Source organism: Dama dama, chromosome 10 (genome assembly GCF_033118175.1).
Source record: "Dama dama isolate Ldn47 chromosome 10, ASM3311817v1, whole genome shotgun sequence".
NCBI classification, from domain to species: Eukaryota; Metazoa; Chordata; class Mammalia; order Artiodactyla; family Cervidae; genus Dama; species Dama dama.
In genome coordinates this window covers 5,121,911-5,133,663 of record NC_083690.1, presented here as the reverse complement: position 1 = coordinate 5,133,663, position 11,753 = coordinate 5,121,911, and the positions used below count along the sequence as shown (strand labels likewise).

Sequence of the window (11,753 nt, the reverse complement as noted above, 5' to 3'; positions counted from 1 at the left end):
AGCTCAGGGTGAGGCCGGGGTCTGTTCTGGCCAAAGCAGGAGACGGGCCGCTGACGGGCAGCTGGGGAGCCTGACCCTCACGGCTCCGAGTTCATCCCTCCCTGCACCTCACCCCACAAGCCCTTTCTCCCTGGAGCCACATTTTCCCAAGAAGACACTTGGGATGTCTGAATCCTCCCAGGGTACCAGGGATGCGGTGAAGGGTGCAGGACTGGGGTGGTCATGCCTGCTTGCCTCTTATCCTAAGGCAGGTAGCGGTAGGGGGCAGAGAGAAAGAGCTGGAGTTCCCAGCACCTCAAGGTAGCCGCAGGCCGAGGTGGTGCTGTGAACTGTTGAGGGGAAGGACCAGAGGGCTAAATGGAAAAACAGAAGTGCTGTGGTGACTTTCAGGGGTGTGTGTAGGGGGAGTGCCTTCTAGATGGGGCCACAGCTGCGAAGCCCCTGCCAGACCTTAACCCTTCACCCTTCTCTGCCCCCAGTGGTGCTGCAGCGGCTTCGAAAGATCTACCACTCGTCCATCAAGCCCCTGGAGCAGTCTTACAAATACAATGAGCTTCGGCAGCACGAGATCACAGGTACCGCCTGCCCGTTTCTCCACTGAGCCCTCGAGGTGGGGGGTGGGGGTGGGGCGGAGACCTCAGTGACAAGGGCCAGCCTTTCCCAGCAGGTGTGCCCTTGATCTACGCAGGGATTTACGTTTCCTCTGTGAGATTCTTGAGTACACTTTGGGTTTCCAAAAGATGCCAACTTCCCTGACTGCTGTGCTCCAATCCCCCATGGGGCTCCTCATTCACTTACAGATTGATTTTTCTCTCCCCTGTCCACTTCCCATGGGTCTGGATTCTTTTAAAAATTGATTTTCAAAATCATTAAAAAAAAATAAGATAAACTGGCAACCAAAAATATTTCTGTGCAAAATAGTATAAGTTGAAAAAATTTTAAAAACCCCTGTCTTGATTTCCAGTCTCTCTGATTCCACTCTCAGAGACACATGCGGCTACGGTTTCTCATCAGGGCTTCCACACAGCACTCTGCTTTCATGCCCACGGGTGTCTTTTCCTCTGTTGTACAAAAATGGGATCACAGTACACAATTGCTCTTTCTGGTCTTTGGGAGCCCACCACCTTAGATAGCATACCCTGTTGATGAACCACTGGGCGTTTGCCTCGTTCCCTCTTCAGAGTGTTACAGACACTGCTACAGTTGTTCCATATTTCACACAAGTTTATTTGTAGGATATTTTTTTTTTTTTAAATAATGCTGGAATTCAGCATTCTGATAGTTGTTGCCCAGTTGCCTTAGGTTGTCCTCTGTGTACCGCAGCAACAGGACAGAGTTCTCGTTGCCTCCCAGCAAGGCAACTTTAAGGTGTCTCTTGTCTTGGAAACCTGTTGACAATGACATCTAATTGCTATTATTGTTCTAGTTGTTGTTTTTTAAAGGGGCGGCAGAAAAATGCCTGTTTCACCTTTGATCACCTTTCTTTTTTTAAACATTTAATTTAATTAAAAATGTTATACTGGAATATAGTTGCTTTACAATGCTGTGTTAGTTTTTACTGTATAAGTGAATCAGCAAAGTGAATCAGCCGTACGTACACATAGATTCCCTCCTTTTTTTGGATTTCCTGCCCATTTAGGTCTCCACAGAGCACTGAGTAGACGTCTCTATACTATACAGTAGGTTCTCGTTAGTTATCTATTTTAACATAGTTTATAGGCTTCCCAGGTGGCGCAGTGGTAAAGAATCCGCCTGCCTATGTAGGGGACGCAGGAGACATGGGTTTGTTTCCTGTGTCAGAAAGGTGCCCTGGAGGAGAAAATGGTAGCCCATTCCAGTAGTCTGGCCTGGAGAATTCCATGGACAGAGGAGCCTGGTGGGCTACAGTCCACGGGGTCACAAAGAGTTGGACAGGACTGAGGAACTGACCATGCACACATGCACACTGCACTAGTGTATATATGCCAATCCCAGTCTCACAATACGACCCAGCCTGAGACGGGAATCTAATTTGCTTTTGAGCAGGGAGTGAAATCGCACGTCCCTTCCTGTGTTAGTTGGCTGTTTCTGCATCGTCTCCTGTGACGCTGTGCAGGGAGGGGGGTGTTGTAGGGCCTTCCTCATCCCTGCTTTACAGAAGGCAGACCAGAGGCCCAGAGAGACGCTGGGCTGCCCAGGCCACACAGGCTGGAATTAGGAGCTGTAACTTCCTCCGTCTCCTTGTTTCACCATTCCTTTGCAGGCTTCTCAGAATGTGCAGGCCAGAGATGGCAGGCAGGCGGCCCGTGGGGATGGCACTCTGCAGAGAGGGCGTCCCCGGGGCCTGATCTCTCTGTCCAGGCGCCCCTCCTCTCCCCTCTTCTCTTGCCAGTGTCCAGGCTCTTCCGAGCCCAGGGTCATCCTCCTGTGACCTCCCTCCTGGGTGCAGCACCTGTAGCCTCCTGCATGTGCCAGTGCCGCCCCCTGCTGCAGGGAGCAGGAACAGCAGCTGGGAATACCGGCGAGGTGGTCTTGCAGGGGAGCTGGAAGGCCAGGTTCTCTTTAGTGGGGCCTGGGCCGGGGAAAAAGATGCTCCTTGTAGGATCTCTGTGGCTGTGACTGGGGATTCCTGCCACCCCCACCCCCCTCCCTCCTGTTCCTTCCTGCACCCCAGCCAGGGGTTGTTCTTCAGTCATTAAGTCATGTCTGACTCTTTTTGACTCCATGGACTGCAGCATGCCAGGCTTCCTTGTCCTTCACCATCTCCCGGAGTTTGCTCAAACTCATGTCCATTGAGTTGGTGATGCCACCCAACCGTCTCATCCTCACCCATCCCTTCTCCTCCTGCCCTCAATCTTTCCCAGCATCAGGGTCTTTTCCAGTGTGTCGGCTGTTTGCATCAGGTGGCCAGAGTACTGGAGCTTCAGCTTCAACATCAGTTCTTCCAATGAATATTCGTCATTGATTTCCTTTAGGATTGACTGGTTTGATCTCACAGTGAACTTTGGGAAGTTCTTAAAGAGATGGGAATACCAGATGTGGTCTCACACACGCATTCAAATATCTGGGAGGACACACAGCCTAAGCAGCTTGAGGACATGGAGGGGAGACTCTTCTCTGTATACCTTTTTATACTTCTGATTTTTGAATCAAGAAATGAAATCAATTAACATTTTAAAAAATAACTGAAAGAAAGAAAAAAGAAAAAAAACCCACCACAGTGCCTCCTGTGTTGAGGCCTTGCCTGCCAGGCTCAGCAGGGCTAAGATGTCTGGAGAACTTTAGGTACTAAGCTGGTGGTCCAGTGGTTAAGACTCCATGATTCCAATGCAGCAGGTGCGGGTTTGAGCCCTGATCTGGAAACTAAGATCCCACATGCCTTGCTGCAGGGCCAATAAAAAAAAAGCTGTGCATGGCCGACTCTACGTGTCCTAAGGGCTGGAAGTCTGCAACAGGAGATTGTGAATCTCCCATGTGGAAAGCCTCTCACTGTCCCCTCCCCATCCCTGGGTTTTGAAAGCACTGGAAAATTCTGCTTTTTCTTCTCAAGGACCCGCACTGGAGAGGCCCAGGCAGGGTGTTCTCCCCAACATGGGACAAGAACCCGAGAATTGCCGAGTCAGTGCTTGGTCTTGGACACTGGCAAACGCGTCATGGACTTTGGAGGCTGACATTTGAGACCGGCCCTGTTGCCCGGCTTGGGCTGAGCCTGAGGAGGGGTGTTGGGAGGTGCAGCTAAGCAGAGGGAGGCAGGGGGCAGGTAGCGCCCGGGTCCAGACCATCCCAGAGTGTATAAACCTCTTCCATGACTTCTTCTGTAACCAATCCAGGTAGCGGCGTTTTAGCCTCTCCTTGGTGGCTGCTCTTTCCTGCCCCTCCTATGAATGGTGCGCCTCCCAGATCTGAGCCTGGAGGTCTCCCCCAGTGTGAGGTCTGAGTCAGTGTTTGTTGACCTTAGTGGATCCCTCCCTCTCGGGGGCTGGTGTACTGTGGGTCTGTGCGTGGTCCAAATGCTGATGTGCCACAGTCCAAATGCTGTATTCTCTTGGGTGCTAACTGGGTCATCACACTAACATAGAACAAGACGTGCTCCTGACCATGCCATGTTCTACGGTCCAGGGTAGAAACCCACAGCTCCTGATGGACTGTCTGGGGCACAAAGTGAAGAATCCTGTCTCTCCACAGTGAAGAGCTTTGAGTTCATGTCCATGTCTTGTCCCTGCTGCCCACAGATGGGGAGATCACATCCAAGCCGATGGTCTTGTTCCTGGGGCCATGGAGTGTTGGCAAATCCACCATGATCAACTACCTCCTTGGCTTGGAAAACACTCGCTACCAGCTCTACACAGGTAACAGCGTGACTTCCTTGTGTGCCTGTTGGCATTTCAATGTCACATGTAAAAAGCATTGTGAAAAAAATGAAACATTTAGGGGCTGTAGTGTATGGCACAAAGTACCAGGGAAGAGATCCTGTACCCACTAAACTTAAGCTGTAATGCCATGGGGAAAAACCTGGAGATCAGTGAGGTATCTGTGATTCAATATACAAAGATTTAAAGGGGTTACATTAGTTTAAAAAGATATATATATATATATATATATATATATATATATATATGTAAAATCAGAAATGAGTTGAAAGTATTTGACTACACAGGAAATTTTATTTTTTTAAATTACGGTATAGCATTAATATAGGGTTTCCCTGGTGGCTCAGTGGTAAAGAATCCTCCTGCCAATGCAGGAGATTCAGGTTTGATCCCTGGTCCAGAAAAAGCCTTTGGAGAAGGAAATGGCAAGCCCCTCCAGTTTTCTTGCCTGGAGAACCCCATGGACAGAGGATCCTGGTCAGCTACAGTCCATGGGGTTGCAGAGTTGGACATGAATTAGTGACTGAACAGCAACAAATGTATGGCATAAGTGAAAGTGAAAGTCGCTCAGTTGTGTCTGACTCTTTGTGACCCCATGGACCATACAGTCCATGGAATTCTCTAGGCTAGAATACTGGAGTAGGTAGCCCCTCCCTTCTCCAGGGGATCTTCCCAACCCACGAATCGAACCCAGGTCTCCCGCATTGTGGGCAGATTCTTTACCAGCTGAGCCACAAGGGAAACCCAAGAATACTGGAGTGGGTAGCCTATTTCTTCTCCAGCGGATATTCCCGACCCAGGAATCGAACTGGGGTCTCCTGCATTGCAGGCAGATTCTTTACCAACTGAGCTATCAGAGAAGCCCAGTGTATGGCACAGGGAACATAGAAAATAACACTAGTAACTTCATATGGTGACAGACGGTAACGGAATTACTGTAGAGATCATTTCTTAATGTATGAAAATAATGGATCACACTGTTGTACACCTGAATCTAACACGATATCGTGAGTCAGTTACATTTCAACTAAAAAAATAGGATCTGGCAGATTAAAAAAAGAAAAACAAAAATATTCATATACATCTTCAATATAGTAATGAAAATCATGTGCGAGAAACCGGCAGTTATACCCATGTTCACAGCAGCGTTATCTGCTATGGCTAAGAGATAGAAACAACCCAAATATCCATCAACTGATGATGGGTAAAAAACATGTGTTCATTCCATCTGTACAAGGGAATATTATTCAGCCTTGAAAAGGAATTAGTTTCTGATACATGCCACAACATGGCTGAATCTTGAAGACATGCTAAGTGAAATAAGCTAGACATAAAACGGCAGATATCATATGATTTCACTTATATGAGGTCCCTAGAGTCATCAAATTCATAGAGACAGAAAGTGCAGGAGAGGGAATTCCCTGGTTGTCAATGGTTAGGACTCGACACTTTTCCTGCTGGGGAACTAAGATCCCGCAAGCCAGGCGCCAGGGCCAAAAAATCAAAATAAATAAACACTAACTTCCATTCCTCCACCCCCCACCCCCAGTAGTCTCTCCTGTGGCTCCTTTTGTGTTGCTGTGATGTGAGATGCCTGTGTCCCTTCTAACCCGTGTGTGCAGGCGCCGAGCCCACCACCTCGGAGTTCACAGTCCTCATGCACGGGCCCAAGCTGAAGACCATCGAGGGCATCGTCATGGCTGCTGACAGTGCCCGGTCCTTCTCACCCCTTGAGAAGTTTGGCCAGAATTTCCTGGAGAAGCTGATCGGCATTGAGGTTCCCCACAAGCTCCTGGAGCGGGTCACATTTGTGGATACACCAGGCATCATTGAGAACCGCAAGCAGCAAGAAAGAGGTAATTTAACACTCATTTCTGAACAGCCTGAGCTCTGTCTTAGGAAACTGTTCAAGGCAGAGGGTGGTAGGCAGACCGGGGGAGACCAGCATTGGCCAAGACTCGGGGATGCATTCTTTGCTTCCTGCCTTTTCTTTGTCATCATTGTGGGGCCTCCTAGGTGTGGGTACCTCATCCTTTTACTTCCTTGAGGAATGGTCTGGTTTGGAGGCTGTCAGCATCTTGCCGGGGGGAGGGCTGGGCTTCTTGCCAGGAGCTCCTCGAGGTCCCTGCTGTGTCTTTGGGATGCACAAGCTGTCCAGGTAATCAAGGGCCTGGACTGATTGGATCCCTGTCCAGGTGCACTTGACCTCTGGCTAACGTGGGTCTGGGTTAAACCTGACCTTCAACTCGTCCTGGTCCCAATATCTGCTTTGCCAGACCTGCTTCAACACAATCCTGTCTCAGACTTTCCAAAGCCCCGCTTGCCTTCAGGTGGCAGGGGAGTGCCACTGAATGTCACCGTGACGCAGCGTCATCTGCAGAGATGAGTCATAACGGGCCATTTGTCAGAATAGATGAACAGATGGTGGATCTCAGTTTATGGTTATAACTCTCATTTTGTTATAACCAGATCCTGTTTTATAGCTAATAATAATATTATTGCTAATAATTATAGTAGTAAATTAACCTTTATTGCACTCTTCTAACGTACTGGATAATTTCCATGTGTTATTGGTTGATCATTGTGGAAACATTTCGAGACAGGTATCCCTACTCCTCCCATTTTGGAAATAAATTAAAGGAATTAGGATGTATTGAGCACCTACCCTGTGACTGGATGGCAGTTTTAGTTCAGTGCTTGCCTGTGTTTCTAGCAACATCGTAATCTTTTTATCACCTTAGGTGGTATTGTTCTTTTTGTCATTTTTCAACTAAAATGGTAAGGCTTGGAAGCATTTAATTTTCAGTTGGTTAGTGATGGAGCCCAAATTCTAGTCCAGGTCTCGATGGCAGGTCCACATTTATTTCCCCTAAGTGATGCACCCTCTCTTTTATTCCTTCTAATTCCCTGACTTATTTCCTTTAACATCTTTGCCACTGCCCCGGATCTTTTCAAGCAGCGGGAAAATCTCCATTTGGCAGAAATGTTTTGTTTTCCTGGAGCCTTGAATTCCACTGTGGATTAAAACAAGAATCAGGCCATTTTTGGGTTTTTTTTTTGGCTGTACCACGCAGTTTGCAGGATCTTAGTTCCCCAGCCAGGGATTGAACCTGAGACCTCAGCAGTGAAAGTGTGGAGTCCTAACCACTGGACCGCCAGGACATTTCCCCAGGCTGTTCTTGTTTGAGGGTTGACAAGGATCAGGAGATGTGTAATGAATTCTTTAAAAGTCTTCAGAAACCCAGAAAATCCCTGACGTTCTTAGTCCCTTCAAAGCCACAGAATGGTCTGGTTCCGGAAGGAGGGGCGGGGGACCTGGGGGTGGGTGGGGTCTGCCCAGCCTGACTTCTCGCTCCCTCTCCCCAAGGCTACCCCTTCAACGACGTGTGCCAGTGGTTCATCGACAGAGCGGACCTCATCTTCGTCGTCTTCGACCCCACCAAGCTGGACGTGGGTCTGGAGCTGGAGATGCTCTTCCGCCAGCTGAAGGGGCGCGAGTCCCAGATAAGGATCATCCTGAACAAGGCTGACAACCTCGCCACGCAGATGCTCATGAGGGTGTACGGGGCCCTCTTCTGGAGCCTGGCCCCGCTCATCAACGTCACAGAGCCTCCACGGGTATACGTCAGCTCCTTCTGGCCCTACGACTACAAGCCCGACACCCACCGGGACCTGTTTCTCAGGGAAGAGATCTCCCTCCTGGAGGACCTGAACCAGGTGATTGAGAACAGGCTGGAGAACAAGATCGCCTTCATCCGCCAGCACGCCATCCGGGTCCGCATTCACGCCCTCCTGGTGGACCGCTACCTGCAGACGTACAAGGAGAAGATGACCTTTTTCAGTGACGGGGAGCTGGTCTTTAAGGACATCGTGGAAGACCCTGATAAATTCTACATCTTCAAGACCATCCTGGCCAAGACCAACGTCAGCAAGTTTGACCTTCCCCACCGTGAGGCCTACAAGGACTTCTTTGGCATCAACCCCATCTCCAGTTTCAAGCTCCTGTCCCAGCAGTGCTCCTACATGGGAGGCTGCTTTCTGGATAAGATTGAGCGGGCCATCACCCAGGAGCTCCCCAGCCTCCTGGGCAGCCTTGGGCTGGGGAAGAACCCAGGTGCTCTCAACTGTGACAAGACAGGGTGTGGCGAGACACCAAAGAACCGTTATAAGAAACCCTAGGTGGCCGCGTTGCCGTTCTCGGGCTCCCGTCGTCTTTGGTGAATGAGCTTGTGTCCTGACTGTCCGAGAAGTCCTGGTTTATTAACCCTTTGAGCCACACTGGCAGGAACTGTTGCGCATTGGAGACGGGAGTTAATTGAGGCCAGTGGTGGGGGAAGGGGTGGGTCGAGGTGGGGAGTGGAAACTGTGAATTAGGGCCGGCTTGTCTTGTTGCTTCAAGTAGGGGCCTGATTGAGGCATGTCAGGCCACACCTGCTTTTCCAGGGTCCCCTCTCTTCGGTGGGTGGGGGGACAGAGAGCAGCTAAACTCTAGTGTAAACTGAATTAACGAGCATCACACAGGCTAAAAGCAGCTGAAGTTCCTTTTTCCCTGATCAGCTGAGAGGCTAGAGAAGACTTGAGTTCTGCAGGGCTGTCTGCTCCGTGCACGCGGCTGCCTTCCACACAGTCTTCTGTCTGTTCCCAGCCCTCGTCTGCTTCCTGAGCTTGGGTTGGCTTCACAGGAGACGATCTCTTGGGTCTCAATCAACCTGGGTGTTGCGCCTAGCCCCAGGCCCTCTCCCCTGTTTCTGCAAGGGGCAGGGAACGGTTTGGGATACCAGGACGCTGAGAGAGAACAAGCGCTCCCCAGGCCAGTTCTCTGGCACCTTCTAAGCCAGCCGGAAGCTCAGTCCCTTTCTTGGCCCCAGGAGGAGGGTGAATGTTCCATGTGTTCAGGTCATTTCCTTGTTGAAAGTGACTTCAGTGAGAGTCCCGACAGGGCTCAGAGGGTTAATCGGTTTGCAGTGTGTCTTTGTCTATTGCATGTCTTGGAAAACTCAGACCCCAAAGGCTTTGGGTTTCAGAGGGGACAGTGGAGAGCTTGCTCCTGCTGTTGCCACAGCTTCTCCATGGAGATACTCGGCACAGGAGTCGTTTCTTCCTGGTTTTCATCACACGGCTTTTCCTTTCGCTTCTCCATTCCCTGATGCATCAATGCTCGAAACTCGGCGTAATTTCTGGGGAGTCAGAAGCAGCACCAGCCACTCAGTGCCGCTGGCAACCCAGGCCTGACTGTCAGTTTCCCACCTGAACTTGATGCTGATGCCCACCGAGCGCATAGCAGGGGCGCCTGGCCTTCCAGTACCAATGAGTGTGAATGTGTGTGTGTTACGTTGTCCAAGAGAGATTAGGGAGATGACAGATGCCCGAGGGCACAGGGGAGGAGCAAGCGGTGAGAGTCCTGCCTGCCTGGTATGCCCCCTCAGAGGGCAGGAGGGGACGGAGGGATGGGGCATGGAGGGGAGAACATGGAGGGGACAAGCCTTTTGATAGAAGATGGGTGGGTGACGAATCTAAGTCTGGGGGACCCGGCCTGGCTGCCCCTTCCCCCCCAGCCCAGGGCCTCCTTCTGTCTGTCCTGGGAGTGAGCTGTCTTGGGGGACTTCCCCAAGAGGCCCCACCGGCACCAGAGAGTCCCCCAGACCCAAGGGAAAGCCAAGACAAAGGCAGAGGGAGAAGTGCCTTGAGGGTCAGGCAGAGGAAACAAACTGGCACATTGATGACCACGTTAGACTCACATAGAGATCTGCAGTCTGGAATTTCTTGAGTTTCTTGGAATTATCAGCACTCTGGCACGTGCTGCCTCAGAGGCTGCTTCTTCTGGCTCCTTTAGAGGATCTAGAACCTCCCACAAGAAGACCAGAGGCCCCACCGCCTCCGGGACATGTTTCTAAGGACAGAGTCGACCAGAGAAGACAAGTCTGCAGGGGCATCTGAGGAACCTGGTGACCACACCCGGGGAGCTGCTTCCTTCTCATTCAAAACCAGCCCTGGCCTCATCTCGCCATCCTTTACGCTCTCAAGGGGCTACCCTCCCACTTTGCTCCTTAATACCCCTCCGCCCCCTCGGCTACTTTGGGCATTTCTGTTTTCCCAGCGCAGAAGGGGAAGAAAAAGTGCAGAACTGGGCATCGTCGTAGCTGCCGAGGTCAGCACTGCTTTGGGAGCAGCAGCTGGAATGAGATGAACACATTCATACGGTATTTATATTTCTGGGGGTGCATGTGACATCATCAGTGATCTTTCCCCCCTTTTCTTTTCTCCATTCAGCTTCTTTTTCTCACTCCTTTTCTTCTGCTGTTCACCCCTTGACTTCCCTTCTCTCTAACTTCCTGCAGGCTTATCTACCAGCCAGGGCTTTGAGCACTATTTGGTGCCCTGCTCTGTGGAGGTGGATTTCGAGCAGAATTCTGACTCTTTTGGTGGGGGTGGGGGATCGTGGGGAACCGGGTGGGGAGTCAGGAATCCCCTAGGAGGAGTATCTGTGAACGTTTGTGCCTGAACAGTTGCTGTTTCTCTCCAAAGCGGAATCTTTCCAGTGCTCTTTCCGTTCTGAGTTCATCAGGGAGAAACTCTCAATAAAGTTCCCATCTCTCTTTAACACCTCGTACTGTCTCGGTGCCTCCAACCTGTGTAATCTCTCTCTCTCTTTTTTAAAAATTTTAAAGAATTTTGGCTGTACCCTGTGGCATGTGAGTTATTAGTTCCCTGACCAGGGATCAAACGCATACCCTCTGCATTGGAAGGCAGAGTCTTAACCACTGGTCCGTCCCCAGTGTAAACTCTTTCTTCCTTTTATCGAGTAGAAGGGCTTCCCAGGTGGTCTAGTGGTAAAGAACCTGCCTGCCAATGCAGGAGACATAAGAGAACTGGGTTAGATCTCTGGGTCCGGAAGATCCCTTGGAGAAGGGCATGGCAATCCACTCCAGTATTCTTGCCTGGAGAATCCCCATGGACAGAGGAGTCTGGTGGGCTACAGTCCATGGGGTTGCAGAGTGGGACACGACTGAAACAACTTAGCAAGCACGCATGCACGTACTGATTTTAAGGAAGACAAATCTTTTTTAAGAGCATTTTTCGGTTTATAGAAAAACTGAGAGGAAGGCAGAGGTTTCCCACATGCCCCCCCAACCCCCGCCACAAGGCTTGCCCATTATCTACGCCCCCCTCAACAGTACATATGTTACAACTGATGATCCTCATTGACACATCATAGTCACCCAGCTCTGAATCTGCTTATGGGGCAAGCAAATGGGCACTGAAGTCCCTTTTATAAGGATCAGCCAGAGCAACTTCATGGTCACGTTTAGGAAAAAGTACTGAATAAATTTGGGGTAACCATGGGACTGTACTGATATCCACGGTGGAGCTGAGACCACCTTTAAATTAAGTCTGCAGTCAGGA

At 50.3% G+C, this 11,753-nt stretch overlaps 1 protein-coding gene across 1 annotated transcript in view; it reads left to right on the top strand.

Moving 5' to 3' along the window:
- LOC133064003 (sarcalumenin) overlaps positions 1–8,660 on the top strand; it is a 35,039-nt gene extending 26,379 nt beyond the window's left edge. Inside the window, exons 3-6 of the mRNA XM_061153946.1 lie at positions 480–575; positions 4,212–4,328; positions 5,972–6,205; positions 7,717–8,660. Coding sequence (XP_061009929.1) covers positions 480–575; positions 4,212–4,328; positions 5,972–6,205; positions 7,717–8,528 — 1,259 coding nt within the window. The 3' untranslated portion in view covers positions 8,529–8,660. The remainder of the gene's footprint in view (positions 1–479; positions 576–4,211; positions 4,329–5,971; positions 6,206–7,716) is intronic.
- The last annotated feature ends 3,093 nt before the right edge of the window (positions 8,661–11,753 follow it).